The 27,637-nt window shown below is 45.9% G+C and overlaps 3 protein-coding genes across 7 annotated transcripts in view; 2 read left to right on the top strand and 1 right to left on the bottom strand.

Moving 5' to 3' along the window:
- The first annotated feature begins 3,401 nt into the window (after window positions 1-3,401).
- Window positions 3,402-12,711, top strand: SEC13 (SEC13 homolog, nuclear pore and COPII coat complex component). The gene is made up of 9 exons (XM_019536566.1): window positions 3,402-3,498; window positions 3,585-3,629; window positions 6,910-7,025; window positions 7,748-7,899; window positions 8,843-8,976; window positions 9,242-9,375; window positions 10,163-10,283; window positions 11,154-11,300; window positions 11,839-12,711. Exons 1-9 carry the CDS (start codon window positions 3,496-3,498, stop codon window positions 11,947-11,949), a joined length of 963 nt encoding a protein of 320 aa, XP_019392111.1. The 5' UTR covers window positions 3,402-3,495; the 3' UTR covers window positions 11,950-12,711.
- Window positions 12,712-16,108: 3,397 nt separating this feature from the next.
- On the bottom strand, window positions 16,109-23,406 carry MBD4 (methyl-CpG binding domain 4, DNA glycosylase). Of its 3 annotated transcripts, none has more exons than XM_019536559.1 (8): window positions 23,283-23,405; window positions 21,931-22,179; window positions 20,500-21,377; window positions 18,986-19,060; window positions 18,130-18,264; window positions 17,666-17,815; window positions 17,061-17,164; window positions 16,109-16,408 (listed from the first exon to the last, which is right to left on the bottom strand). In XM_019536559.1, the coding sequence occupies exons 1-8, from the start codon at window positions 23,318-23,320 to the stop codon at window positions 16,331-16,333; spliced, it is 1,707 nt and encodes a 568-aa protein (XP_019392104.1). In that variant the 5' UTR covers window positions 23,321-23,405; the 3' UTR covers window positions 16,109-16,330. The 3 variants fall into 3 exon arrangements, with proteins under 3 accessions (XP_019392104.1, XP_019392105.1, XP_019392106.1); XM_019536560.1 differs by having other exon boundaries at window positions 21,931-22,252; window positions 23,283-23,339; XM_019536561.1 differs by lacking the exon at window positions 18,986-19,060 and having other exon boundaries at window positions 23,283-23,406.
- A 151-nt stretch (window positions 23,407-23,557) lies between these two features.
- Window positions 23,558-27,637, top strand: part of IFT122 (intraflagellar transport 122) — a 38,138-nt gene continuing 34,058 nt past the window's right edge. For 2 of the 3 annotated variants that reach the window (XM_019536555.1, XM_019536558.1), the window contains exons 1-4: window positions 23,659-23,753; window positions 24,321-24,387; window positions 26,362-26,446; window positions 27,193-27,271. In XM_019536555.1, the coding sequence (XP_019392100.1) occupies window positions 23,713-23,753; window positions 24,321-24,387; window positions 26,362-26,446; window positions 27,193-27,271 (272 nt within the window). In that variant the 5' untranslated portion in view covers window positions 23,659-23,712. Of the gene's footprint in view, window positions 23,577-23,658; window positions 23,754-24,320; window positions 24,388-26,361; window positions 26,447-27,192; window positions 27,272-27,637 lie in introns of those variants that run through there. The other variant, XM_019536556.1, reaches the window with a different exon arrangement.

The following is a 27,637-nucleotide window of genomic DNA, read 5'->3' as shown; positions in this document are numbered from 1 at the left end:
AGAAAGGGCTCAGGTTGATAAAAGGAATGGCTGTTTTCCCCATCGTGTCTAGGAGCCTTTCCAGTGACCCCTGCTTCAGCCTGCAGCAGCTCCCTGCTTGCCTCTGTGGTGTCAAATGCAGCCCTTGGGTCGGCTTTTCGGGACTTCCCAAAACCTGTGGCCACAGGGGGCCCCGCAGACGAGGGTCTCCTGTGTGCATCCGCTCGCCGCCCCTTCACTTCTTCACCTCAAAACTACCGTTCAGGGGGCCCCCAAACAGTTGTGGGTTAATTACTCTGGGAATTAACCTCCCCCATCCTGTTGGTTTGTCTCCTCTGCTCCTCCAACAGGCCTGGCCTCCACGGTCCATTTGGCTGCTTCTCCGCCAGCATCTTCTCTCCTGCTCCCTCGGGACAAAACAGCCTGCTTGCCTGACCCAAATGGTCCAGCCCTGCCGTTCAAATCCTCTCCGAGAACAACACAAGGCCCATGGTAAGTTGCCAAGCAATGATGGCGTGTTGGGCAGCTCACAGGAACGACTGGTCTCAGCAACAGCATTTGTTGGGACTGTTTCAAAATTTGACTCGAACATTGCAAACTGCACAGGTGCGAGCGGATCCAACCATATGTTCTTCTCCCAGCAAGCTTTGTCCTTTCTTCCTTCCTTTCTTCCATCTTGCGCTTCTCCTGTAAGGAACACGGGACTGGAAGGGATCTCCCAAGCCATTGAAGGCAACTCTTTGTCCAAAAAGCATCCGCAAGACCATCTTCTGGTGCCTCAGAGACAGAAAACACCTGATTAAAAAAAAGGGAGGGGGACCAAAACCTGCCACAAGAGAACAGGAGAAACACAGGCATCACCAGTGCCTCTTGGGTTATATTCAATATATGGCACCAGAACTTATGGTGGCAAAGAACAGGCAAGCAGCCACCACTGTCGAAGTGATGGCCGTCACTGGCTAAATAGTATTAGAACTTCCATCACAAGATCACTTTTGTGAGCAGCTCGTGGTCCCAATTCTCAAACCATTTCATATGTATTTAAGACTACTTTGGTCCCATTTACAGCTCATGTTCTAAGCAGGCAACACAAACAATTAGGGGGGAAAAAAGACAGCATTATAACTCATTTTGCACCTGTATCATGACTTGTTCCAAGTCAGTCAGGAAGTCTGTGGCAAGGGCAGGAATTAGATCCATATCTCATAAAGTCCCTCCTTTCAGTAGCAAATTATCTGAATGATCTAGAGAGCTCATTGATACCACTTTATAAATGGTTATGCATGTAAAGGGAACAGAGCCCCAATATGCAGTGATAGAGCCATAGATAGGTTTGTTTTACAAACCAAAATTGGATTGGAAGCTTTTCTCCATTTAAATTAAACATTAGCAAAGCTTTTTGTTTGAATGTAAATGTTTTGGAAACCCCTTGCATCTCTACGCTGTTGCAGAAGAATCGGGAACAGAAAGTGCCAAGCTCATTTTCTTACCCAAGCTGCAAGACATGCAAAGAGTCAACAAGCAGAAATAATAGCAAGAAGTATATTGCACTGTAAAATGACTTGGAAGAATATAAGCAGGAACGCTGCTTTTAAATGGCAGGAATGCTGGAAAACCTATCTGTTTCCTTAAAGTCCACCCGGTACATTATCACTGTGGTTGTGCTCAGGGACCTCAGTCAGGGACCAGAGCCCTGGTGTGCCAGGCTGGCACTGTCCAAATATAAGGAAGTGCCTCATGGTGAAAGGACAATGAAGTTTACTTTTACCGGCTGTTGTTTTCCTGAGTCCAGAGCACTTCAGGGGCAGTAAGCTCAGCTCTGAGAATGCATGAAGGGAAGGATGCGATGATGAGGCTACAAGGTGCACTCAGGTGGCCATGATGCATTTAGAACAAAACAGGCGCTTCCGGTTCTCTCCTACAGCACTACACTATCTCCTTCGCTATCAAGCTGTCCCAAATACAGAAGCACTGTCTTCTGCAAACCATGATCAGACTGCACCTGTCTTTCAGTCTTTACGCTGTGGCCTCTAAAGTTGCAGATTAACATTAATTCTGTCCTTTTGGCTTTTAAACATCTGGGGAACATTATTAACTTTTACACTTTCATCTGACGGTCCCAAAGCACATCACACAGGAAAACAGACATCATTCTCCTCAGTGCACAGATAGAGAAATTGAGATGGAGAAACATAAAATGACTTACCCAAGACCTCAGAGAAGCCACCTAGCGTCAAGACTAGAAACACCTGTCCCCCAATCTATTGTCCTCACTGCTGTTTCCAGGAAACGAGAGCAACAGCTCTAGATTAAATCCCATCCCTTCTTGAAACATTTCCTGAAGGCCCCACTGTTGTTGTCTGAGTCTAGCAAAGTACTGCGTCTTTGCACATCTCTCTGAGCCTCCCTTCTTTTAAATGTCAGCGTTCTTTTAAATGTCAGCGCACAACCCCTTAGCCCCTGAAATGGTTGCTCTCTGTTATGACTATGTTTGATGAATGGATATATTTCTTGTTGCTGTTAAATGACTTTTTTAAAGGAAGCAAAATTGTCTTTTAGATAATATTTTAAAGTAGATTATTGCGTCTTTTTTTTTTTACTTCCTGTTGCTCTGAGCCTTTTGGGGGAGGTCAAGTGGCTAAACATGAAGTAGTACAACCCCTGGGAATGCAACCGCCACACTGGCAGACTTCTCTTCAGATTTCTGAATATGGGCTTAATACCTGTTTGCTTCTCTCTCCCACTACCACCCCCTTCTTGCCCTTGAATGTTGTACTGTAATTTCTCTCTCCTTATTCTCCACTTTCTGCACCTTCTTTCACAGGATGAAGTGAACCTCAGCTCCCAAAAGCTTGAGTTATATCTGTCTACCTACCTAGATATGCCTATAACAGTGAAAGGCTAGCTTGAAATCAAACAGAAAGATTTGCATTTTATCTGTATCCATCTATCTATACCACTATTTATACAGCAGCATTTATGAGCTGAGGTTTGCTTGTTTTATCAGCTGCTGTGAAAGGACAGTTAGCCTGAAGTCAAGCAGGAAGCAGGAGGTTTGCACCTTACAGAGTCAAAGCAGAGATGTGCAGAGAGAGCTGTCCTCTTTGCTCAGTCTGTATAGACATCTATCTATATTATCTATCAAGATAGATAGCACATGGTTTTGTGAGCTGAGGCTGCTTGTGCAGAATCATCACTTGCAGGAGACACCGCCAGGAAAAGCTCCTGGGTAAGCCTATGAGCGCAGCACTTCCGCCTCCTCTGGGCTTCAGACTAACCTTGTGCGTCTCCACCTCAGGTCCCCCACCCAGGCGCTGGGGGCGGGCGGAACCTGGGCGTGTCTTCGCTTGTTCCCGACCGGGCGGTTTTCGCCGGCGGACCCGGGCGCTGGGGAGGATGAACCCGGGCGAGCTCGCGCTTGTTTCCGGCCGGGACGTTTTTGCCGGCGGACCCGGGCGCTGCCACGTCTGAGCGCCGCCGCGGGAGCGGGAGCAGGACGAGGCTGGTGCCGCCGCCATGGTAGGGGCCGGGGCCGGGCCGGGGCCGGGGCTGGGGCTGCGATACATGGGCTGGTGGCCTGACCCTACCCCACTTCTTCCTCGCAGGTGTCGGTCATCAACACCGTGGACACGTCGCACGAGGACATGATCGTGAGTGTGGCTCGGCTCAGCTCCCCCCAGGCCGGGGCGGGGGTTTGCCATGACCCCCATCGGGTCTCCTCATCCTGCGGGCAGGCTGTGCGCTCCCTACCCCGCCCCGTGGTGCCGCCTGCGGGCGCCTCTGGTGACAGCCGGGCTGGTGGAGCTGCCCAGGAGTGCAGAGGGGGCACCCTCCTGCCGGCTGGGCTGCCAAAGGGCGAGTCTTCCCCTCCTCGTGCCATCACGTCAGGTTTGGCAGGGACCTCGTGGGCTCACATCTAGGCTAGGCCCCCGCATGGAGCAGGGCCAGCCCCAGCTGTCTCATGTAGGGTTACCAGCTCGTTTGAATCTATTCGGTGAGGTTTCCAGAACGGCAGCATACCTGTGACATGCAACTTGATCGTGCCCACGCGTATCAGTTACAGATTTTGATGCGTAGACTTTACTTACTGGATTACTGTACAAATCTGGTCCAGCATTTGATATTTATTTTAATGAATGCCCTATTGTTTATCTCCTGGGTGACTCTCAGCATCTCCTGGAGATTTGTATCTAATTCCTAGAGATGCCAGGGCAGTCCTGGAGGGCTGGCTACCCTTGTCGCATCCCAGCCAAGGCTTTGTTCACCTGGGTTTTAACCTCTAAGGAGAGAGACCCCACCACCTCTCTGGGTAGCCTGGTCCTGTACTACCCTCTTTGAGTTTTTTTCTAATATCCAACTAAACTTTCCTTGCTACAACTTGAGACCATTGCTTCTTAATGTCATTTCTCACCACTGAGAACAGTCCAGCTCTATCCTCTTTTGAAACCCCCTCCAGGTAGTTGAAGGCTGCTATTTAAATCCCCTCTCGGTCTTCTTCTCCTGACTAAATAAGCCCAGCTCCCTCAGCCTCTTCTCAGAAGTCATGTGCCCTAGCCCCCAAACTATTTTCATTGCCCCCCACTGGACTCTCTCCAACTTGTCCACATCCTTTCTGTAGTGGGGGCCACAAAACTGGACACGGTATTCCAGATATGGCTTCATCAGTGCCGTTGTTGCTAAGAAGGCTAGCAGTATACTAGTCTGCATTAGTAGGAGCATTGCCAACTGATTGAGGGAAGTGATGATTCCTTTCTATTTGGTGCTGGTGAGGGCCGGAGTCCAAGGATCCACAGGCCACACTTGGCCTGTAGGCCAGAGATTGAGCATCTCTGTTCTAGATCCTTCCTTCTAATGCCTGGGACTTGCTGCTAGAAAATAGATGAGATAACAGTGTGCACCATTGCTGGAGGGATGAGAGAGAGGCAGATCAGTGTGTCAGTTTGTGGGAAGGGGGAATAAAACAGCACTTCCAAACACTATCTTCAGATGGGCAGGTCTGTCTCTCAGTGGCCTGTGAGTCTTATTTGCAAATGTAACCCCTCGGCTGGTGTGGCTGCGGGGAGTCAGTGTCCCCAAGCATTGCTTTAGTAACAAAAGGGTACAAACAAGTCAGATAAATTTATGTGCATAGGCATTAGAACACAGTCTGTAAATAGGCCATGAAACTCCTACATGGAAATCTGATAACAAAATTTCCCTTTTCACCAGTATAACTTAACTTCAACTTGTCAGTCTCATAAGGACCCATTGGGTTGAGGACCTTTCCCTCGTGCACAGCAGATTCCAGGTGGCACAAGGACTTTCAGCACTTCACAATACACTGACTGCACTAACTTCTGTGGCCTTTTAAGTGCAACTCGCTGGGTGTGTCTACACGAGACAGTGGAGTAAACTAATTAGCTCCACAATAGATATCTTGTATCTACACATGTGCCCCCATTAGGTTGCAGGAAACTAATAAACTCCACAGCAGGGAGTATTTACAAGCACTACCATTTTGTGGAGTTTTTTACTTCACAGCACTGCATGTATAGACACTAACACAGCTGGCTGGGGGATGAGAGTGCTTCTGTGTGGGGGCTGCTTGCTGACACAGGAGAACACTCGTGCCCCAGCCAGCCCCTCCAAAGCTCATAGAGTTGGTTGGAGCAACCTCAGGGTGGCAGGCTAAACCTTTGGGCACCCTGCCAGTTAGGGTTTCTCTGACCTGGTTTAGCATGCTGGAGTCTCAGGCTCGCATTCAGATGGTGTGCCCAGGAGCAATACACTCCAGTGTGATATGTACAAGAGTTTTTTGTATGCTAACAGCAAGTGCAGGTGTGCCCACTCTAGGACCAGTCAAGTTCTCTCCTTGCTGGTGTCTCTTCTGTGGGGAAGTTGATCCTGCTCCCAGTTGCACCCAGACCGGGCTCCTCCACAATCTCCCTGGGGCCCCTTTAATGGTGCTGGGAGCATGTCAGGGAACAAGGCCTCTCCCATACTCTAATTACACTGGCTTCAGGTAAAAATGGCCTCCGTGTTGCAGCTCTTTTTTTTTTTTTTTTTTTTCCACTGCTACTCCTACTAGCCCTCAAAACAGCCTGAGGACCATAGTTCAGACTAACTCCCTGGGTTTGGTTTTCCTAGACTTTGAGTGCCCCCCCCCGCTCTGTTTATTTTTTCAAAACCCAAGGGCAGGGGCTACACAAGCATCAGTGATTGGTAAAACTGTGTAGGGGAGGTGGATCAAAATTTTTGTTCCCATTTGAAATGTAAAGAAACCAGAACCAAGATTAAGTAATTTAGCAAGGCCAAGAAGAGTCAGCGGTAGAGAATAGAAGCCCAGCGCTCTGACTTCTTGTCTCAAAACACTGGGTTTGACTACTTGTGGTAATTACCCTATTGCAGGGGTTTTCAACCTTTTGGGTCACTGTACCCCCAGTGACTGGATGTGGGGCGGGGGGGAGTTAGGGGCTGGTGTGTGGCTGGGCGCCAAGCAGGAGGGGGCCAGAGTGGCGCACAGCTAGACACCAAACTAGGCAGGGGAGGTGCACCTGGCTGGCTGCCAAGCAGGGCAGTGGTGCGTGGCCTGATGGGGAGTGGTGGCAGTTGCCACGTTTGACTTTCCCCTGCCTCCCGTATCTGGCCAGGCAGGCAGCACCTATGCAGGATGGTGTGTGGCAGCACTTCGTCCTTGCCTGCCTGCACCTACCCCCTAGGGCCTTCTCAAGTACCCCCAGTTGACAACCTCCACCCTATTAGAGAGGTGTAAACTATAGACATTAAATATAATATTGTCTACTTACTGCAAGAAAATAATTTGGAACAAATGACCTGCATGAACACAATAACTGAAGTCTTTTTATCATATTGCTCTGGTACCTGGTAGACAGTTCATGAGTGTTCCAGCCACTCTTGAAACTTAGTGGAAATCTGTCCATTCCCTTCCAGCATGATGCTCAGATGGATTATTATGGTACTCGGCTAGCAACCTGCTCCTCGGACAGATCTGTGAAAATCTTTGATGTAAGGAATGGAGGGCAAATCCTCATAGCTGATCTGAGAGGGTGAGTGCTTTAAATATCAAAATTTAAGTAATGTACTGACTGTTGGCATAATACATCAATCATCTCTCTAGTGAGGAAGGGTTTGTAAAAACTGATGTGCAACTACTCGCTAGGTATGTCCACATGTTGCTGTACAGTGACGTTGTTGTACAGTGACTAAAAAATGGTGCAGTAACCACCTGTACTGTCATATGGGCGTTGCACGCTTAAATTTCCCTGCTGTGTCACCATAGTGGTGCACTATAAGCAGGAAGTATGCCACTATGGGGATGTAGCTAGCGAGCATGTGTAGACCCATGTGATCACTACATTGCTGTAGTGCACCCACCTTGCACTACGCAGTATGTATCCTGGGAAGCAGTGTGTCTGGTTGTCTTTAAACTTGCATTACAGTGAATGGGGGAGAGGTGGAAAGTGAGTTACTTGTAACTCAGCTTTTAATCTCACTGAAACTTTGACCCCCACATTCCCAGAAATAAATATATTCCTAATAACTGACGTGAGCAAACACTGGGAGATCTTATCCCAACTACTGTATCCTAAAACCAGTTCCATTGTCTAGCAGTAATGCACAATTTTCATTGTTCCTTTTTTTCCCCCAGCAAGACATCATAAAGGTGTTTACTTGAATTAATTTCAAACAAATATTGTTGTGAAACAAGCAAGAATAAAAGGGAATTATTCTCTCTCTCTCTCAATTGACGGTTTTTTTTTTTTTACAGCCATGAAGGCCCTGTGTGGCAGGTTGCCTGGGCACATCCCATGTATGGAAATATTCTGGCTTCCTGTTCCTATGACAGGAAGGTTATCATCTGGAAGGAAGAAAATGGCACTTGGGAAAAGACATACGAGTACACAGGTCATGACTCCTCAGGTATGTGGTGGTCTAGGTGGACACAGGGTCAAGTTGAATCTGACTGAATTTTTTTCTTCATCTATTCTGTAGTATGTAAGCAACATATGTGTTCTCTGGGGACAGGAGAATGTCTCCAATAAAATCCTCTTTGCCTCTTCTCCCAGGGCTGCACATGCTAGCAATAGCTTTCCAGTCCTGATGAGAAGGGACAGTTTTTGGCATATAAACACCATAAATCCACAGAGTGTTATGTTGTGCTCCCACAAAGCACCAATCTGGTGCAAATACACGAGAACAAAAGAGCTGATAGTGATTTTTCCCCTTTGCTTGCTATGTCTCATAGCAGAGGTCTGCTCTGGTCAGCTTCTGAAGTTGATGCTGAACATTCAGTTTCTGTTCTAGGATCAGTGGTGTTCTCAGCAATGACAGGAAACTTAATATTTTGAACTCTGATTTAAAAACTCATCCCTCCCGCTTATACCTTCTTTATACCCCTTATTGGTTTTAAGGCAGCTTCTTGTTAACAGCAGGAAGTCAGACAAGATAAATGATTCTCAACCAGGCTGCCTTGAGATCCTGGTTGCCATGTGGTGTTAGTTAGGTCTGTTAGGTGTGCAGACATGATTCATAAGACAAATCCAGAATTTTCAAATAGGAATCCGTAGTGATAAAAACATTCTGACCTGTTGTAATCTTCCTGAGCTCTTTGCAACAGAAGAATTATACTGTTTTCTTTTCTGTAGTCTAGAAAAGAGAAAACCAAAAACTGGAATTTTATGATAGGTGCCTCAGTTCTGTCAATGTGCATCTTGGGTCTAAAAAGGTTGAGAATCATTGGAGTAGATGATTAAAGAAATACTTTTTTATTAACATTTTTTAATTCAAGTCACTCATTCATGGCTTCCAGTGTCTTTGCAGCTGGTCACTTTTCTGACAATCTTGTATTTACTATTTCTGACAGTGAATTCTGTCTGCTGGGCACCACATGACTATGGATTGATCCTGGCCTGTGGGAGTTCTGATGGGGCCATTTCGTTATTGAGTTACACAGGTGATGGACAGTGGGAAGTAAAAAAGATCAGCAATGCACATACCGTAAGTGTGTGTCTATCACATATGTGTTGCCGTATAGATAAATGCCATACCCCAAAGAGTCTAGGTAAAGAGAGAACAAAGTGATGTACTGGTGGCAATAGGTGAGTTTCCTAGGATAAAAGAATGACACATTTTGTTGTGTTAGAAATAAGCATCGGAGGGGGGGAGTTGCTTTTTGTGGACGTGTGATAAAACATAGTGACCCCAAGCAGGTTAGATTTTTAAAGGGTAAAAACTTTAACACTCAGATTCTGTTCTGGCACAGATTGGGTGTAATGCTGTTAGCTGGGCCCCTGCTGTTGTACCTGGAAGCCTTATAGAGCAGCCATCAGGCCAAAAACCAAACTACATCAAAAGGTTTGCATCCGGTGGCTGTGACAACCTCGTCAAGATCTGGAAGTAAGTGTCCCATCATCTTGCATCTGTTCTGCTTCCTTCCAAGATATCAGTTCCTTTGTTGATCCACTAGATGGCTTGCTAGAGGCCACTTACCACAAATAGTAATTTAAACAATGCCATGTTTTCCCCTGTCGCTTAAAAGTGTCTGTCTTAGAGGATGTTGAATGGAGATGGCTCTCTGAGATTTACATCTTCTCATGGGCTAGTTCTCATTTGAAAGATCCTCTTTCACTTCGTATCTCAGGAAGCAAATACTTTCTTTGTGATTTTTAATTTTCCCTGGCTGTGCTTGAAGCAGTAGCACTATACAGGCAACCCTTGCTATTCACGGGGATATGTTCTTGAAATCCCTACGTATGGCAAAATACATGAATATGGCACTGCGTTCATGAACATCGTGAACACAGTGGCCCCAGTGGCTGGAGAAGGGGGGCATGGCTGTGCTGGCAGTGGCAGGAGACCGGTGGTGGCAAGCATGGCACTCCCAAGGAGCTCCTGTAAGTGTATTTAAGATGTGGGTTCGGCATTTGCAAATATTTTAAACCACGAATGCGAAACCCACGAATAGTGAGGATTTCCTGTAATTCCAATTCTGTATGTAGGCTATTGAAACTGAATTCTTTTACCTCTTGGGTAGACCCTCCAGGTTAAACATAAGAAAGTGGGTGAGGAACATTTGTGTTTCCTATTTTGTGGCTAAATTGGCCACTTTCAGTATTGAGTACATTGCAAAATGGTGTTCCAAAGTGGGAGGCAGAACAGACGTGATTGTTTGCTACCCCTTCAGGGAGGAGGATGGCCAGTGGAAGGAAGAACAGAAGCTGGAGGCTCACAGTGACTGGGTCCGAGATGTAGCTTGGGCACCCTCCATAGGCTTGCCAACAAGTACCATGGCTAGCTGTTCACAGGTAAGACTGTCACTGAAACAATTAATATGCTGGTTCTGAATACTCTCATCTGTGTAACCATTCATGTGAAATGAAGTCAAGAGGTGTTAGAGCTATGAAAGATATAACAAATCATTCTGAGGTGCTGGCAGTTATCTATACGTGTAGGTTTCTGGCTTTCCCTTCTGTTAAGAAAATGATCTATAGAACTGAAGAGCTTAGATCTGTAAGAGACCTTATTGGACAAAGGAGAGGAGTGGCAGCGGAGTCCGGCAGTCTTATTTTCCTTGTAGGCAGGGAGGGTTCCACTGTGATTGTGCCTTGAGAAGGGGAATGGACTAAGATGGCCTCCAAAGACCCCTTTCATGCCTACTTTTTCAAATGTTGGCTCTGTGCTGAAAGGCTCTTGGTGACTCTGGGTCAAACATGCCCAATTCACAGAGAAAACTACTTCCTCTGATCTTCAGGGCTGCAAAATGAGGGTGGGGTCTGTGAGACCTTCTTTCTGGCTCAGACATCCTCACCAAGAGTAAAGGTTCTGTAGTGGTACTTATTGAAGCAGCTGTTGCTGCCCATGCTGGGGAAGAATCCCCCTCTCTCCTGTAGCTGGATTGGGTCTGTAAGCTTGGCAGACATAGTAGTAAGACATTAACTTAGGCCAAAAGTAGATATGGCTTATTCTGGGAGCAGATCTTTCTTCCAACCTACTTTTCTGACTGCATGTGGTTTTTAATATTTCTTAATTAGACCATGTAAAAATACTCAGAACTGTGATTGGTATGTTTGTTCAAAATAGATGCTTTTTGAAACAAACAGTATGTCACTGCATAGCCTCATTTTGGCATTGCCAAGGACAGCCATTGGTCTAACAACTTCTTTTGCTTTGTCTAGGATGGCAGAGTGTTTATCTGGACATGCGATGATGCCTCTGGCAACTCATGGTCACCAAAGTTGCTACACAAGTTCAATGATGTTGTCTGGCACGTTAGCTGGTCTATCACTGCAAACATTCTTGCTGTGTCTGGAGGAGACAACAAAGTGAGTGTTGTATCTTAGAGCTGGCTCTTGCATGCAGATAAATAAGTGAACACAATGGACAGTACTAGTTTAGTTTCTCAGCCAGCATCAAGTCTTTGTCCTCATCTTGGCCCCAGGGGATGCACAAGCCACTCTTCCTAATGGTATACTTTTTAATGCCAGTTTGAAAGTAGGAATTGTTGTCATGCAGTAGAAGCGTTTTAAATAGCTCTATATTTTTAAGATAAGGTAAGATTGAGTATTTTGAAAGCAAATTATCCTTCCGGGATTCCAGTGTACCTAGAATGGGAGCATGGGTGTAGTTTGATCAATAAACAAGATACTTATTGACCTTAATGAGGTTCTTTCCTCAGCTGCTTTATAAGCATTAAGAATTAGGGATGTCATCAAATGCTCATTAAAGAGCAGCATCACCTGAAATCAAGAGTATATGGAAACTTTTTGAAAAGCTTTAGAAAGAGAAAACTCTGTGCATTGGACTCCAAAGCAGGGGAGTGGAGGGTATTGTGTTAAGATCTACTTCATGTTTTGCTTCCAGGTCACTCTATGGAAGGAGTCTGTAGATGGATTGTGGGTGTGCATCAGTGACGTCAATAAAGGCCAGGGAGCTGTGTCTGCTATTACAGAGGGTCAGCAGAATGAACAGTGACAACTGGATTAACAGCAGCCTAGGCACGTGAGGAACTACGATCACTAAATCCAATTTGGTTGGCCTTTCTCAATCTGATATCCAATCTGATGAGCATTCTGTACGCATTATTGATAAACTACAGCGATCATCAGCCTTATTGACATTTGTCTGAAATTAAAGATGAACTACATTTGAAAATGCAGTACTCTGTACTGTTTCTCCATTATATGTAATCCCCTCATCACAGGATTGAGTTCTCTGAAATGTACCAGGATCCGACTTCCTTTTTTGCTGAAGGACTTTGGCACGTGAGAGTGGGGCCATCACTGCTCAGCACTGAACTGTGAGTTGTAGCTCTCCCAGATCATATTAGAAAGACACGATGTACGTATCTATGCAAAGTCCTGCATCCCCTTCTTTGGGAAGCTGGGAGAGCTTTCAGCTTCAGCTGTGATCTCACCATCCAACTCCTCCAAGGCCTTGAGCAGAAAGAGGAACTCAGATTTCGGTTTGATGAAAGCAAGTTGGGAGGGAGGGAAGCCAAGAGACAGCCTTCCCATGGAAAGGAGCAGCAAGGTGTGCACAACAGTGTTTTTGATTTACAGTCCATTAACTTGGTTAAAAGCTCTTATTTAAAAATCAGCCTCTAAATGATCTTAAAACTTAGACATTAAACAGTTTCTTTTTTTTTTTTTTAGCTACTTTTGTGTACTGGACCTCAGGTAACACTGTACTGTGTTTAGGTTTCAATTACAAAAAGGAATAAAGTCCTATTGGTTATGAAGTCTGGTGTATTGTACTAACTCTTTAAAAAAAGGAATTATATTTGTAGCAACTTTGTAGCCACAGTGTCTACATTTAGGCATTCTATACTTATGTCTTTCATATGACCAGCAGTGGTATTAGATCAGGGTAGGCAATGTTTTTTGGCCGGACTGCCAAAAAAATCACGTCTACCTTGGAAGATGCCGGAGTGTCAGCATGCCAGAAAAACAAAATTGGGGTTTGGGGGCAGGGAACGGGGCGGTACGGTCCATGGCAGGACACACTGCATGTTAGTATATTTAATAATCATAAATTTGCCTTTGTGTACTTTTTTTGTTAAGCATGTTGCAGTGAGAGAGAGAGAAAAAAAGAAATAAGAGAAAAAGGAGAGAGAGAAAAAGGGGAGCAGAGAGAACCAGGCACATACACGCACACAACTACATGTGCACAAACATGGAGAACTAGAACAGACGCATGCACACACACATCCAGAATCAGACACCTGTGTGTACACAGAACCAGATGCATGGGTGCGCAGCCAGGCTGCCGGGCCACCAGGTGAAGTCCAACCCAACAATGCCCTGGGCCTGTCAAAGTCCCTGTGCTTCCCTGGGGAGCCAACCCCCAGGCTGCAGCATGGCCAGCCGAGGTCCTAGCCCAGAGTCTTCCCATCAGCCCAACCACTCCCCTGCTCCACAGTTAAGCCTGCGAAGGTGTGGTGCTCCCTGGCAAGGGGCAGTGCTGGTCTCATCACAGTAGGGGGGCGGGGTCAGTGCTGGGCTTGGAGCAGGTAGGAATTGGGTGGGCTCAGCTGCAAACCCTACTGCAAGCAACCCAGGCTCAGTAGTTAGCAGCAGCTACCCAGAGCTGGGGCTGGCTACAGCCGGGAGTCTGCAAACAGCTGCATGCCTGCCTTGGAGTGGACAGTGGGGTGGGGGGGCCTGAGGCAGCACAACCTCAGCCTCTCCCCTGCTGCCAGCAAGAGCTGATGGGGGGCTCCAGAGCAGCTGCTTGTAGCCAGCCTGGGCTTGGCAGCTGCAGCAAGCAGGCCACAAACAACTGTGCTCCACAGCTCCAGCATCAGCTCCATGCTAACTGGGTGCAGAAGGGACAAGGGATAGGGCCTGGCCCTGAGGCAGCACAGCCTTCCTGCCGTCTGCTCTGAGGTGCATGCGCAGGCACCAGGAGCATGGAGCTGATGCCAGAGCTGTAGAGCCTGGCACAGCTGTTCACAGCCTTCTTGCTGCAGCTGCCCAGAGCCCAGGCTGGCTACGAACAGCTGCCATCTGCTGGGAACAGCCCAGGCTCCATGGCTGGCAGCAGCTACCCAGAACTGGGGATGGGGATGAGGATGGGGATGGTGTGCTGAGCAAAATGGCCTCATGTGCCATGCTCAGCACCTGTGCAGGTGGTTGCCAACCCCTGTACTAGATGGTTCCTTGGAAACCTTTTGACATGCTGAATACCATATGCTGTACTGGCTTCAGTTCATTGCTAAGGACCCACCCGTTAATGAGTCCCAGAGAAAGGAAACAAAACTTGGTGCACTTCATCTAATGCAATTTTCAACTTGTGTTGTCTCATCCTGTGAGAATTTTGTATTCTTCAATATGTGGTCTCTTGGGGAGATGAAACTTAAGGACTACAGGTTGTTGGTAAGTGCTTGGTTGTAGCCCTAACCACTAATGTACTATCCCCAGGCTAAAACTGAATGCAGCCTAAACATCTGGCAATACTTTCAGCTGAAAGGCAATTGAAGCCAGTTCTCATGACTTCTTTACATTTTCCTACTCCTGAGGTCAAAAAAGGACAGCCATTGGTTAATCCTTCCCCAGTTGCTCAGAGGAGACATTGCAGATGGATTTTACACTAACTCATGCTTGACACAAATATGTACCATTCATTTTCTGTGTCACAGCAGAATACGTTTGTATAAACAAAGTTATCCAAGACCAACATTTCCTGTGACATCACAAATTTTTCTGTTTAGAAAGAATACATTTCCCTTCAATTTTTAAAATACCTTTGACACTAGCTGGTTCTTTTCACAGCACAGGTACTCAGTGTATAGGATCAAGGGAAAGTAGGCTGGAACATCACAAGTTCATTTAGTCTAGCCCCCAGCTCAAGGCAGGATCATCCCTGACTACACAATTCCAGCATCTGTTTAATCTGCTCTTGAAAACATTCAAGGATGGAGATTCCATAACTTCTCTGGCAGGCTGTTCCAAGGCCTGGCCACCCACATAGTCAAAACAATCTGATCTCCAACCTAAATTTCCTCTGCTGCAGCTTGAGGTCATTGCCCCTAGTCCTCTCCCCAACCCCCCCTGAGAAAAAAAAAATCTCCATCTTCTTTATAAATTAGCTTTACAGCTAACAAAGCTTAAAATTCTGCTTCAAGTTAAGCACACGCCAAATTGGGCCTCACACTTACAGGTGATCACCCCATTTTTATGAACTTTTTCAGTGGTTTCAGGAAGACTGGGGGAGATCCTTGGCTGCCCTGGCAGTTCCACTCTGAACTGGGGGCAGGCCTGACCTTCCTGTCTTTTATCTCAGATCTGCAAACTTCAGAAAAAACTTAGAACAGCCAAAGGCCTCTTTTTTAAAAGGAGAGCATGCAAGAGTTTAGGTCTCAAACTTAGGTTTGAAGAGTGCTGTTATTTTCCAAAACATAGATCAGCAAAAGTCCCACACTGCACTGTTATCTCAACTGTTTCAAGCTTGAATCTGTTCAGCCTAACAGAAGGGTAGTTGGGGCTGAGAATGAAACCTAGGACTAAAGAGGTAAACTAAATTTGTGGGGGCTCCCGCATCTTCCAAAACTTGACCAATGTAAAACAGCTGAAGACAAACTGCTCCTTCATGCTGGCTGTGTGGGGCTAACTAAAGTAGCTGTCTGGTGGGACCCAGCAGCAGCCTGGGAAGTCTGGAGGTGCTAGCCTTAATCATGGTTTCACAGAAATGATTCCTCCAGTTGTCCCCTGCTGCCGGCTACTTTCTTCTCCCTGGTACAGGCAACCCAGCAGATGCACCTCCCTGAGCTTGGCTCCATGTTTCATTTCTACAAGTCACAGTTCTTCAAGGATCCTCAGGGCTGGTTGTTGGGAGGTCCCATGGCTCCATACTAACCCCTTGCTCCTCATGTCCTCTGGCTCCACCTCAGCTCCTCCCATCTGGAGACTTCTGCAGAGGTGTTGGTGGGGGCGATAAACAGTGCCACAGAGACAGAGCATCTTCCTGCTGTGCTCCCTGGACAAAGATTTCCTGCTACCTGGACTGTAAAGCAACTCAAACAACGTTTTAGAAAAATAAAGTCACAGACTTTTCAGCCAAGGGAAGGACCCTGTTAATGTGCAGTGTTTGATGTCAGCGGGAGTTCAGTTTGTATTGAAAGAAAGGACTGCTATTAAAAAGTAGAAACATTTATTTAAAAATATAAAAAAAATAGTTATCAACATTTAATTACAATAATTACATACACTGCAAAACATATTTGACAAAAATACTGGGATCCAAGCACTCAATGATCAGAACTGTAAGTATGTAGAGCAGACATTTCCACTTCATTTTACTGGAATATGAAGAAAGATCCAAGGAGTTACATGCTGAAGCTAGTTGAACAAAATTTTCAATCAAGACTCAGTTTGTCATAATTTTCCCAGAGCCAGGCATGATATATATTTAATTTGTGATCTTGTGGGCGTACCTGAAAGATAATCCAGGCATTAGATTTAATGTTTAATCAAAAAGTTTTGTATTAAAACACTCTGCAGTACTGAAGCATGTCCCTGAGAAGCCTCCACACTCAGCTCCAACCTGCAGAACAAGGATAAGAGTGCAGCATGTTCCTGAAATAAGGGGAATAATGTCTGATCACCTACAAGACAGTACTTGCACCAACTGAGAAGCCAAGTTATATGCTAATCTTGCTGTATTGAGTATACCTGCCATGCCCAACAACTTGTGAGCACGCGAAAGGCCTGGTGAGGGTATGGAGTTTGAACAGAGTGAAGAGAGAGGAAATAAAGGTAAGTCAGAGGAGACAGTAGGCATTAGAGCTGACATGTAGAAAGGATACCCAGACCTCTGCACAGGGCAGATCCAAGACATGTAAAAATAAAGCAGGGAATTAAAGAAAACTGACAAATTTAGGGCAAGAGCAAGTGTTTCTAAGATCAGGGCCTTAAAAGTATTCTGCAAGTTCTTCCTTGTTTCAATCTGAAAATGGATTATTTTGTCTTTTTGTTTTTAATCCCCACAGTTATGCTGAACAAAGCCAATGTCAGCTGATGTCAAAGGCAAGACTCTTGCTGCCTTTGACAAACTTTGGATCCTATCTGAATGGCAGCATCACTTACCTCCTTCCACTCATTAACACAAAAGATTCTGTAGGAATCATTTCCATATTTTCCAATTCCATGCAGTTCAATAGGGTACTTCCATCGCTTGCTCAGATACTCATCTAGAGAAAATAATCCCATCCTTTACCACATGAAGACAAACGTACTTATTGAAAAGCCTTATAAGAAAATACCAATAAATACTTCAAATCTGGACAAACGCTTGATTTTTTTCCCCATTAAAAACAACCAAAGTTCCCACTTTATATAAAACCTCTAAAACCTTAAGTTTTTTACATTAGCAACAGATGGAGAATTCAAAACAACCAGAGCTGGGGTTGTAATGCCATTTCCTTACTGACATCTATTTAGGTCAGTGGCGGCCACCTTGAGGCACAGGTGCTACAGGATATCATGTGCAGCCTCTGTATGTGACATGCGGCAGATTGAGGAAAGGACAAGTAGCAACAGCCTGGTCAGGCAGCGAAAAGGTGAGCAGCAGCTCAGGTAAAGGAAAGGGATCAGAATGGCATTCAGGGAGTTTGGGGCTAATTTGTGGCTTGCCTGCCAAAAAGGCTGACCTAAACCAGTGGGAGCCATTCTACCAAAATGTTCAAAATTACCTGAAAACTTGATAATGGTCTTCGCTCTCAGTTCATAGAGGCCAAGAGGTTTAAGCAACTCTGACATTTCCTTCCAGTCAGCTGTTCTTGTGACTTCAGGGGAAGGGTATTTCTCCAGAAACTCCCAGAGTGCAGGGATTGCCATTTTACCTAGCCAGAGACAATGTGGTGAATAAAGATGGTACTTCCCATTTGCAACTATTCTAACTATTTTGAATATCATTGCCAGGGAGGAGCTACAAATCAGGTAAAGTTCTTCAGATTAATACAGCTTGAATTGTTACCTACTTTGCTCTTTTCATTATCATCATAAAAGCCTAACTAGCTGAAGCTCTGATCTTGTAACACCAGCCACCCTCTATAGCCCACCTCAGGCCTTACATAAGCAAAACGAACTTGCACAGACAATTACAAACGAAACTATTCTGTCAAGGCTAAATTCTGCATTGTATAACTCTGTTTACCTGAAGTTTTGTTGAGAAATATGGTTGCAATGAGGAGTTTCCAGGGATCATGAAAGAGTATTTCTTGGACCAAATTAAAAGGAGACCGAGGAGGAGTCCATTTTCTGAAGGCCTTCCGCCTAGGTGGGCTTGGAGCTATACACAAAGGCAACATAGAAAACCTTTATTGAAAAGTATATAGCAAATATTTCTTAAAGGATACTGGAGCAGATTCAGACCCATGGAGGCAATTAATGTCTTCTCTCTTACCAAACTGTGAGGGCATCTGTGGCCTGGCACTGACCATGAGGGCTTCCATAATTCACACCTGTTTCAACACTGCAGCGGTATAGAGCTGCCAGGACATGTCCGACTAAACGATGTATCCTGCAGCTTACCCAGGCCCCACCCTCATTATATACCCATCTTCTCTCCCTGTGGAGGTAAAGGAGACCTGGATCAGCATCAAGGCATAGAGGCTCCCTATGAAGAAGGCCTTAGAGGTGCCCTACAGCCATTTGCATCATCTAAGCACAGAATGGGTAGCTAGATGTGGCTGTCGCATTTGATATTGAAGAAAAGGCTCTAAGGGCCAAAATGTACCTCGTTTAGTGCAGGATGTCTCAACTAAGACAGTAACTAAGAAGGACAGATAATATTGAGCAGAATGGTTGTGTGCTGTTGAGTTAAAAATTAGAAAAAAGCCCTTTCAGATATTCCACAACACAGCTATCAAGTGTGAATAATATTCAGATATGACCAACTGTGGCTGGATTAAGCCAGTAACACTGAAGGGAAAGACTCTATTCTCCCATACTCGTTCTTGATCTATCTACTTCTTCAAAACAGGCGTCTATTTCTATAGAGATTGGTGTACCTTCTTTATTGTATTTACTGGAAAAATACGGGCTGGTTTTCCTTCTGTCCACCTGTGTTCTTGGGCCATAATCTTCTAAAAAGGAGAAAAGACATTGGGATTATCATGTGCATTCCGATCAAATGGAGAAACAATTAAGAAATTAATCCTCAAGCAGGTACTCTGAGGTACTCTGAGTTCCTTTCAGAGGTGAAGTGGGGTGCTACACAATATTAACACTTAGGTATGCAAACATGAATCATGAGGTAAACAGGAATTTCAGTAGGAATCCATGGTATTAAAAACGTTATGACAGAGTTCTTTGCAACAAAAAAACCTGTTCTTTTACTTTTCTATGGTCAAAAAAGCTAGGGAAAATTAAGTGGTATTTTATGAGGCATGACTCGTCTAACAAGGGTTGCCTCAAGTCTAAAAAAACCTGAGGTATCCTGTTATATTTCACACATTATTTTCCTCTCTATATTGTGCATGAAATACAAACACTTGTACTGGCACTGCTGCCAGTGCCCCAGTGTCTAGTGTATTTCAACATCTGCTAAAAAAATCATCAAATGACACATCCTTAACATAAACCTTCAATGTAGTGAGCCCCTGGGGACTACAAAGGAGCACCAGAGATCTAAATTTGCTCCAGGAATTATTGTATTATCACCAAAAGGAAGCTGAACAAGTTTAGCTGTATTACTCAAATTAAAAGTAAACAAACTTCTCAAGCGAGTTCTCAATATGAATAGAGCACTTACAGTACTAGACTGCAAACAAATTACCATGATGAAAACAAGGCCAGAGATTTAATGTATAGGAGCTACTGTGTAGTAATTGTGTGTGTGCAGCCTGACTTAGTGGCATAGGTAAGTTATCCCACAGTAACTTACGTCTCTTTCAGAGAGGAGAAAGTTACCAGGGGTTAGTTTCATGTGGCTTTAGCACAGAGAAGCTGCTACCGTGAAAATCCCTGCCTTCCTTCACCTTATGGTAACCTTTTTGTGTACCTGTGCCCTTAGACACAGCAATATGTGATTCTGTACAACACTAGTGCTAGAAAAGTTACATAGACTTCCATGAAAACACACCTCACCAATATTAGCTACAGCCAATCGTAGAATAGGGAAGACTGAAATACATACTTCTTTTTTATTATTACTTAAAAAGCATGATTGACTGAATTCTAAAATAGTGCTCTGCTCTGAAATGTAGCACCCTGGTGGGAAATCACTGGTAGATGCATTTTTCTTTGTTGCCTGGAGATTCTTTCCAGGGTGCCAAACAATGTTAGTTAAGTATGCAGATAGGATTCACAAGAGAAATCCGAAGATTACGAATAGGAAACCACAGTGTTAAAAACATTCTGACCTGTAGCCTTTCTGAATTCTCTGAACCAGAAAAATTGCTGTATTATTTTCCATAGTGAAAAAAAACAAGAGGAAATGAACAGCTGGGATATTCCGAGAGCTGCCTTGAGTCTAATAAGGGGTGTCCTGTATCAAAAGGAGATAAGAAACGCTGGTGTATACCTTTCAGCAATTTAACTGATGTCAAATTTTTCTTGCCACAAGGCTGTGAACTGCTGATTTCTGTTTGAGCATTAGATGTGAAGTCCTGGCTCTGAAAAAGCATTTCATCCTTCCCTTGCCCAAATTCTGATTCTGCAGAGTTTTCCTCAGAGTCTTTTGTAGCTATATCAACAGAACTCCTCTCTGAGCAGGCTAACTCCACTGTGGTTCCTAATGCCTCTTCTGAGTGAGCTAAGACTGGTCCGAGATTCACCTCTGATTGGGAGCCTGAAGTCAGTGCGTTTCCCAAGTCTCCCCCACATTTTCCTGTATCCACATCATTTGAGTTCTGATCACCAGCTCCGCCACTATCAGAAGCACAAGCATTATTCTTTCTCTGGAATGTTTTGCTTTTATTTATTTCAACTTCTTGTTTATTACATGATACTTTTCTCTGTCTTTTGTTCTGGGTACAACCTGGATTCTTTTTTTCTGACCTTTTTCTAGCTTTCTTAATTTGAACTCTTTTTTCAGTTATCCCATTTTCTTTAAGCGCCAAAGAATCATCCTTTGGTTTACATTCTTTAATGACCAAGTCTTCTGTTCCTTGGGTGGACGTGAAAGAAATGTTTTCCTGTTCTTCATCAACAGTCTGAAGTAACTGAACACTACCACCGCCTTTACCATTTTGCGCACTAAACTCTTGTTTTGTATTGTTAAGTTCCTTTTTCTGCATTGCGGTTTTCACAGCTTTTGCACTGCATTTTTTGGCTCTCACCTTGGTATTACTTTGAGCAGGAGCAGTAAAATCAAAATCTTGTGGTTTAAAACCAGTTTCTCCAGTTTTATGAAAATACTCTACAAGTGCACGTTTGGATCTTAACTTCATTCCTTCAGGACTGAGAAAGAAAGGTATATGATCAGTGATTACTTACTGTTTCTGTTTCTTAATCCAAAAAAAATGCAATGCAGCCTCCTTTTCAAAACATAAGCTAAAATACTGGCTCATGTTTCAAGAAATAAGCTAAACTAATATTTAAGGAAAAGGAAGACTAGCTGGATACCTTTATAGATAATCTTTCTTTTACTATTTGATCAAAAATACTTGTTATAAAACAAGAAACTGTGATAATATCTTACATATTTGATTAAGCATTTTACAGTCTCACAACATGCTTCTAAGGCATATAAATGTTTTATTTATAGCTTTGCATCTTATTAGTATGAGGCACAAAGTCATTACATGACTCATACTAAATCATGCAGAACTTTTCTCTTGACTTTAAGCTGAGCCTCACAGTAATCTGTGTGACAACTTGGGACAGAACCCAAGACATGCAACAGCACAGCCTCAGTTCTGCAACACATACTTTCTGTCTAGTAGAGTAAATCAAGGACACAAACATTTAAATTACTGTGCCCCTTTAATGATGGATTGCTAGAAATGTTTACCTGATAAAATAAACATCATATTTTCCTGCAGTTTTGCCTGATTTTCTTTGCTTTGTGATCTTCTCCCATCCATTTGGAACGACTTTGTGACATGCAACAACCACTTCAGAGACAACAGCTGCATCTTCTTTACGCAGGAGACTGTTCTCTGCTATGGTCTCAGTACCTTCGATTTGTGAATCAAAATGTTCTTCTGTCTCTGTCACTAATTGGTTTCCTTCATCTTTTGTTTGCATGTCACTTTGGTCACTGAAGGCAAACATAAAAAGAAAATTTATCCTTCCAGAAAGGTTTTCTAATCAGAACTGCAATATTTCAGGAGCTACAGAGAACTGAAAAAAATAACCAGAGAACGGTGAGGCAAGCCAATGGCCAGGCACTGCACAGATATTTGGAAAATATCTGTGCAGGCTGATACGCAAGTTCATGCTCATACTCTCTGACAGCAGATGTCCGTAGAGCTACATAAACAGCATGATCAGCCTTTCCGATGTGAAACAATCATATATATGTATACCTCCGTACGTATGCATGCACGCGCATACATACAAAGCTATGCGGTTGCTCTGATCTTGGATCGGACATGAGCCATCCCTCGTTCTGTATTCTGTAATAACCACAAGGAGATAAATGTGGGCGATTCTGGACTCGGCCATCTCATGCCCTCCAGAAAAAACTGCCAAGACCGATCTTTTGAAAAACAGGTTTCTAGCTGTACTCCTCACGTTCTTTTTGAACATAAGCGGTCACCCTCCTGAGAGCCCAGGGGGTCTGTCATGTACCACGTGAGCATGCTGTTATTTGAAGACATGACACACGTGCCAGTGCCACATGGGCCAGAGAGGAAGGACCCGCTGGCTTGGCTCCACGGACTTTCTCCGATCCAGGCTCCTGTCGTGGCTCTGTCAGCAGATGAGGTGGTGCCCGAATGGCCCCACGGGGCAAGGTAGGCACTTCTGTGCCCCTCACTTGGATCACAGTGAAGATGCCTGTGGGACCCTGGCACTTGGTTGCTTTGCTGGGACACCTCAGCAGCATGTGGGGCTCAGGACCCCCTGGCCCAGCACCACCTCCAACCTCCCCTTAGGGCGGCAGCAACGCCCAGAGCAGGGTGCAGGACCCCGGGTGGTCAGCACTGTCTGGGGGGAGGTCCTGAGCCGGGGGGCAAAGCCGCCATCAGTGCCCCTCGCAGGCGCGAAGCCGCACGTCACGTGTGCTTCACGTCACAGCACTAATGTCACTCCTACGGGTCCTCCCCGCTCCGTGACATCACCTGTGGCCACCACCCCGCACGACGCCAGGCTCTGGACGACAGTGGGAATAAGCCCCGCCTGTTGCTATAGCAACCCTACCTGCCCTTTCCTTGCTCCCCTACTTCCGGGGCCGCCATGTCGCGGCATCTTCCACGTCACGTGACGGCACGCGAGCCTGTGCAACGCGCGCGCGCGGCCCGAAACCGCCAAAAGCAAGTAGCCCCGCCCAGGAACATTTTGCGCATGCGTCCGGCCGAGACGCCCCCGCACTCCGCCGAGGACGCTCCGCCTTCCGCGCCTGCGCGTTGCGGGCGTTGGCTTCCGTTCCCCCCCGCCCCATCCCGTCGGCGCCGTGGGCCTCGTGCGCATGCGCGTTGCCCGGGATGCTGCCATGTAAATAAACGAACGGCGGCAAGGGAAAGGGAACCGCGGCAGCGGTGGTGGGGCGGGAGCGGGAGCGAAGAGGAGGACGAAGAGGGCTGGCGGAGGGGGATAGTTACGGCGGCAGCTGAGGGAGGCGGCGGCCGGCATGAGGGCGGCGCTGACGTGGCGGGACAAGGCGGAGCAGTGGTAAGAGTCGGGGTGGGGGAAGCGAATGTTCGCATGCGCCCCGCCCCTTGTCCCAGGTGGCCACGCCCCTTGTCTCAGGTGGCCACGCCCCTTTCCCGAACCTCTGCTCCCCTTGTTGCTCTGTCCCCTGGGGGACCCCAGCCAGGGAGCTGGAGCCCCCTGCCCAGGGGCATGGGGGTCAGTGCGATAGCGCTTTTCTCATTGCACCGATGCGTTTCTGTCCGCTCTGTTGTGGCCCCGCACATTTCTGCCTCGTGGGTGGCCTTTTCCATCCGGGTTCAGCCTTGCGCTGCCCTCTGCCCCAGTTCTGCCACTGCCCCCAGGAGCGGTGACTGAGAGGGTTCGGGGAGCAGCCCACATCCTGGTCTGTTAGGTGGCCGTCGGCTGGCAAAACAGCCTGGGCATGGGGAGATGTATCATTGTCACCCATTTGATAACGGGACACGAGACCTGCTCTGTGGAGCTGGAGCTCGGACATGGCCGTGCTGGAATGCGGCGTGTTTCCACAGTCACTCCCTATCGTGTTTCATGCTCCTGTAAATGTTCCCTTTTGGTTTCTCTTTGCAGCATCTATGACCTTGCGTTTAAACCCGATGGGACCCAACTGATCATTGCAGCAGGAAACAGACTGCTGGTAGGAGAGTACTTTAAGTTTTCCCAGCGGCAGTGATACGGTGGGGGTTTGACACGCATTCAGTTAATCTGTTGAAATAACTGTCAAGAGATCTCTTTCTTTGCCTTCCCAATCTGCTATTACCTGTCAGTGGCCTTCAGTTATAGATGGCCTCAAAATATACTAACATTTTCCAGTGTGTGGTTTTTTGGGTTTTGTTTGTTTTAAATGAGGACCCTTTCATGTGACTTTAGGGCAGGGGTGAGCAATTATTTCCCGTGGAGGGCCACTTAATGAGTTTTGGTGAACTGTCAAGGGCTGCATGGATAGCCCTGCTCCTTGATGGTTGCCTCGTCCCCTTGTCACCATCTTGGGACTGGAAGTCCCAGCCCCTTAACCCTTGACCTTTCCCACTGGAAGTCCTTCCCCTTACCTCCCCCTCCCCTAAAATACCCCTGGGGGGGGGGGGTGCCATCTTAGAACCAGAAAAAAAACAAAATCATACACTAAAAGTCAAACGCCTACTACAGCCTCCACCTGGCTGCCTATATCCAGAGCCTGGAACTTCTCTCCCTTGCTGAGCATCCCCGACAGGGAAGGCACTTGGCTCCAGTACATGGGGCTTCCTTCCCTGCTGCGGAAATGGAGGGGCTGCACGCGAGTGGCTGGGAACTCTGACTATGCAGGTAGGTGAGTGGAGGCTTTGCCACTGTGCACTGGCCGGAGCCATGTCCTGCTGGGCACCTGCGCCCTCAACGCCCCACTTGCTGCTGCGCCCTTGGTCTGCCAGGGCTGCACACTATAGGGAGTGGTGGTAGGGGGGTCCCACATCCTGTACTCTCCCTCAGACCCACACGCTTGCACACCCCAGCTCTGCGCTGCTGCCACCCCCTATCCCTCTGGGCACGGGCTCCGCACTGCCACCCGCCCCATACTTGGGGCTCCCTCCTAGCTGCAGCCCCACCCCCACTGCTTCCCGACCTGCAGCCTAGAGCCAGTGGGGGCAGGGGGAGTGCAGGGTTGCTGCTGCTGCAGCTCCCCTCATGGAAACTGCACTCTGGCCTGCTGGGCCCTTCTGGTCACAAGGGTGGAAGCGAGGCCATAGGGTACACTTTTGGGGCTATGTGTACACGTGAGTTCCTTGCTGCCGTCCTCGTGGGCAGAAGAGCTGGGTGGGGCAGAATTTGTTGAGGGGCCCCATGGGCCAGATGACAGTGCTTGGCCTGGATCAGGCCCATGGGCTGTATTTCACTTGACCCTCCTTTAGGCCTAAAAAGATTTTGATGACACAAGAGAAGGGGTTACTATAAAACACTATCCAAGTTAGCTGCCTGAAAACATTAGATAAATTACCTTTGTTTATATGATCCTTTAACCTTTATTCTCCCATCACATAATACCTGGCTCTCCGTGCTTAGAAAGAAATGTGTGCTCTTAACGTTGAGGTCGGCAACATGGAAACACTGCAACTCGTCCACAGTCATGGAGCTTTGGTGGCATTCAGTCATGAAGATGTTTGGCTGTGGGTGCTCTCCCTGTGTCACTAAGGGGGACAGAAGCGGTGGTTGTGGCCAGGCCCTGCACTCATCAGCCTCTGGCCAGGGATGAATCCTTCTGGCCTGCGGCTGGAAAAAGCTGTCTACCCCTGCTTTAGTATATTAAAAGGCAGCATCTACTTAAACACTGGCCACTTTCAAAAGACAAGTTAAAAAGTAGTTGTAGCTACCAGAACTATTCTAAAACCTTCCTGCCAGATTTTAAGGTCTTACTTATGTTTTTGTAGATATAAGTAAGATCTGTCTCTTTTTGCTATGTAAAAAGTTCACTCAAACAGGGGAAACTGACTGAATGGGGAAACTGCAAAAAAAACACCATGCACTTTGAAAACTTTTTAAAATCCTGTTTAGTTCTTATACTTCTAGGCCCCAGTTCCACAGAGCTCCTTGGAGGACTAGGGCCTTATATTATTCTTTTTTATTGTTATTATTTATACAGGTATATGATACATCTGATGGAACCTTAATTCAGCCTTTGAAAGGACATAAAGACACAGTGTACTGTGTGGCTTATGCTAAAGATGGTAAGTGACACCTTCTGGTTTCTTGGGGAAATGCCCAATGCCAGTAACTTCCTGTGCCAGCTGCTGCTCTGTGTGCACCATCTCCTGAAACACAAGTAATGTATCTGTCTTAGCAGGTGGGTTAATTCATTCAACAGCAAATGAAAATAGTTTTAATAAAGCTAAGAGCCCACTTGCAGCCCTGAACTAAGGTAGCTGCTCCTAATTCTGGTTTGGGACCTGGTGAGCAAAGACTATTGAATATGCAGCAGCATGGCACTGCCTGGTGCAGGTAGAGCCGTTTCCTTAGATGCTTTAATTTGTAAAAATGGAAAGTAATTGGTTTCTTCCTCTTCATATTGCAAACTGAGCAGTGAAAATGCCAAAGAGTTCTAACAGTCATGCTTTGCCTCTCATTCTCTGGTTTCAAAGTACTTTATGAACCCTAGATGCAGAAGAAAGTTACCAACATAGGTCCCAACATAATGTCTCTGTAGTTAAGTGAGGGCTTATGTGGGGCTTTGCATGAGAGTAATAATATTAACATCTGCAGTGCCCCATTGAGATCAGGATAGCTTCATATGGATGCAGAAGTACAGCAATGTGAAGTCAGTTACAAGATTGCATCCATTATTGTTTGTGCTCTAGAGCTCAAACTATTACAAAGAACTTCCTGCATTCACTTTGGTTAAACTGAGTATTTGGAGAGAAAAAAAAAAAAAATGATTCTTAAAAGTGTGGGTTTCAGTACTATATTTAATTTCTAGGCAAGCGTTTTGCATCTGGCTCTGCTGATAAAAGCGTGATCATTTGGACTTCCAAGTTAGAAGGCATTCTGAAATACACGTAAGTGAGCCCTTTCACTTCCTTGCCTTCCAAGCCTACAAAATTTGGTTGTGGATTTCTGGTCTTAATGACTGAGTGGTGCTGGGAGAGATGGAGGACTGTTAAGTTAATGTAGCTGTAATTCAAAGCCCAGCCCAGAGATGAGGGGTGGTACTTGTCTCTTCCAAGTAGTTCTGACATTTTCTGCCCTGGTTTGTATGCATACATGTAATACATGTAGCATTTACCATTTATTAAGAGGTTCACATGTAATCTGTTTTACATATTCAAGGCCAAATTCTTCTGAAGAACTATGCACAATACTTTCTAAAGCCAGTGAGATGCACAGATATATTTGCTGGTAAAATTTGGCATTGTCACGGGGTA

This window comes from Crocodylus porosus, unplaced genomic scaffold, assembly GCF_001723895.1.
Source record: "Crocodylus porosus isolate Cpor-Errol unplaced genomic scaffold, CroPor_comp1, whole genome shotgun sequence".
Classification (NCBI taxonomy): domain Eukaryota; kingdom Metazoa; phylum Chordata; order Crocodylia; family Crocodylidae; genus Crocodylus; species Crocodylus porosus.
The sequence above is the reverse complement of the archived record's forward strand: the minus strand, read 5'-3'. Positions and strand labels throughout refer to the sequence as shown.

Excerpts from the sequence above, each read along its gene's own strand:
- SEC13 (XM_019536566.1), top strand. Across the intron at positions 9,376-10,162 it reads AACCTCGTCAAGATCTGGAA|GGAGGAGGATGGCCAGTGGA; the intron begins GTAAGTGTCCCA and ends CTACCCCTTCAG. Across the intron at positions 10,284-11,153 it reads CCATGGCTAGCTGTTCACAG|GATGGCAGAGTGTTTATCTG; the intron begins GTAAGACTGTCA and ends TGCTTTGTCTAG.
- MBD4 (XM_019536559.1), bottom strand. The coding sequence starts at position 23,320 with ATGGCGGCCCCGGAAGTAGGGGAGCAAGGAAAGGGCAG. Across the intron at positions 19,061-20,499 it reads ATCAGTTAAATTGCTGAAAG|AAGATTATGGCCCAAGAACA; the intron begins GTATACACCAGC and ends TCTCCTTTTTAG. Across the intron at positions 17,816-18,129 it reads ATTTCTCAACAAAACTTCAG|GTAAAATGGCAATCCCTGCA; the intron begins GTAAACAGAGTT and ends GTCTCTGGCTAG.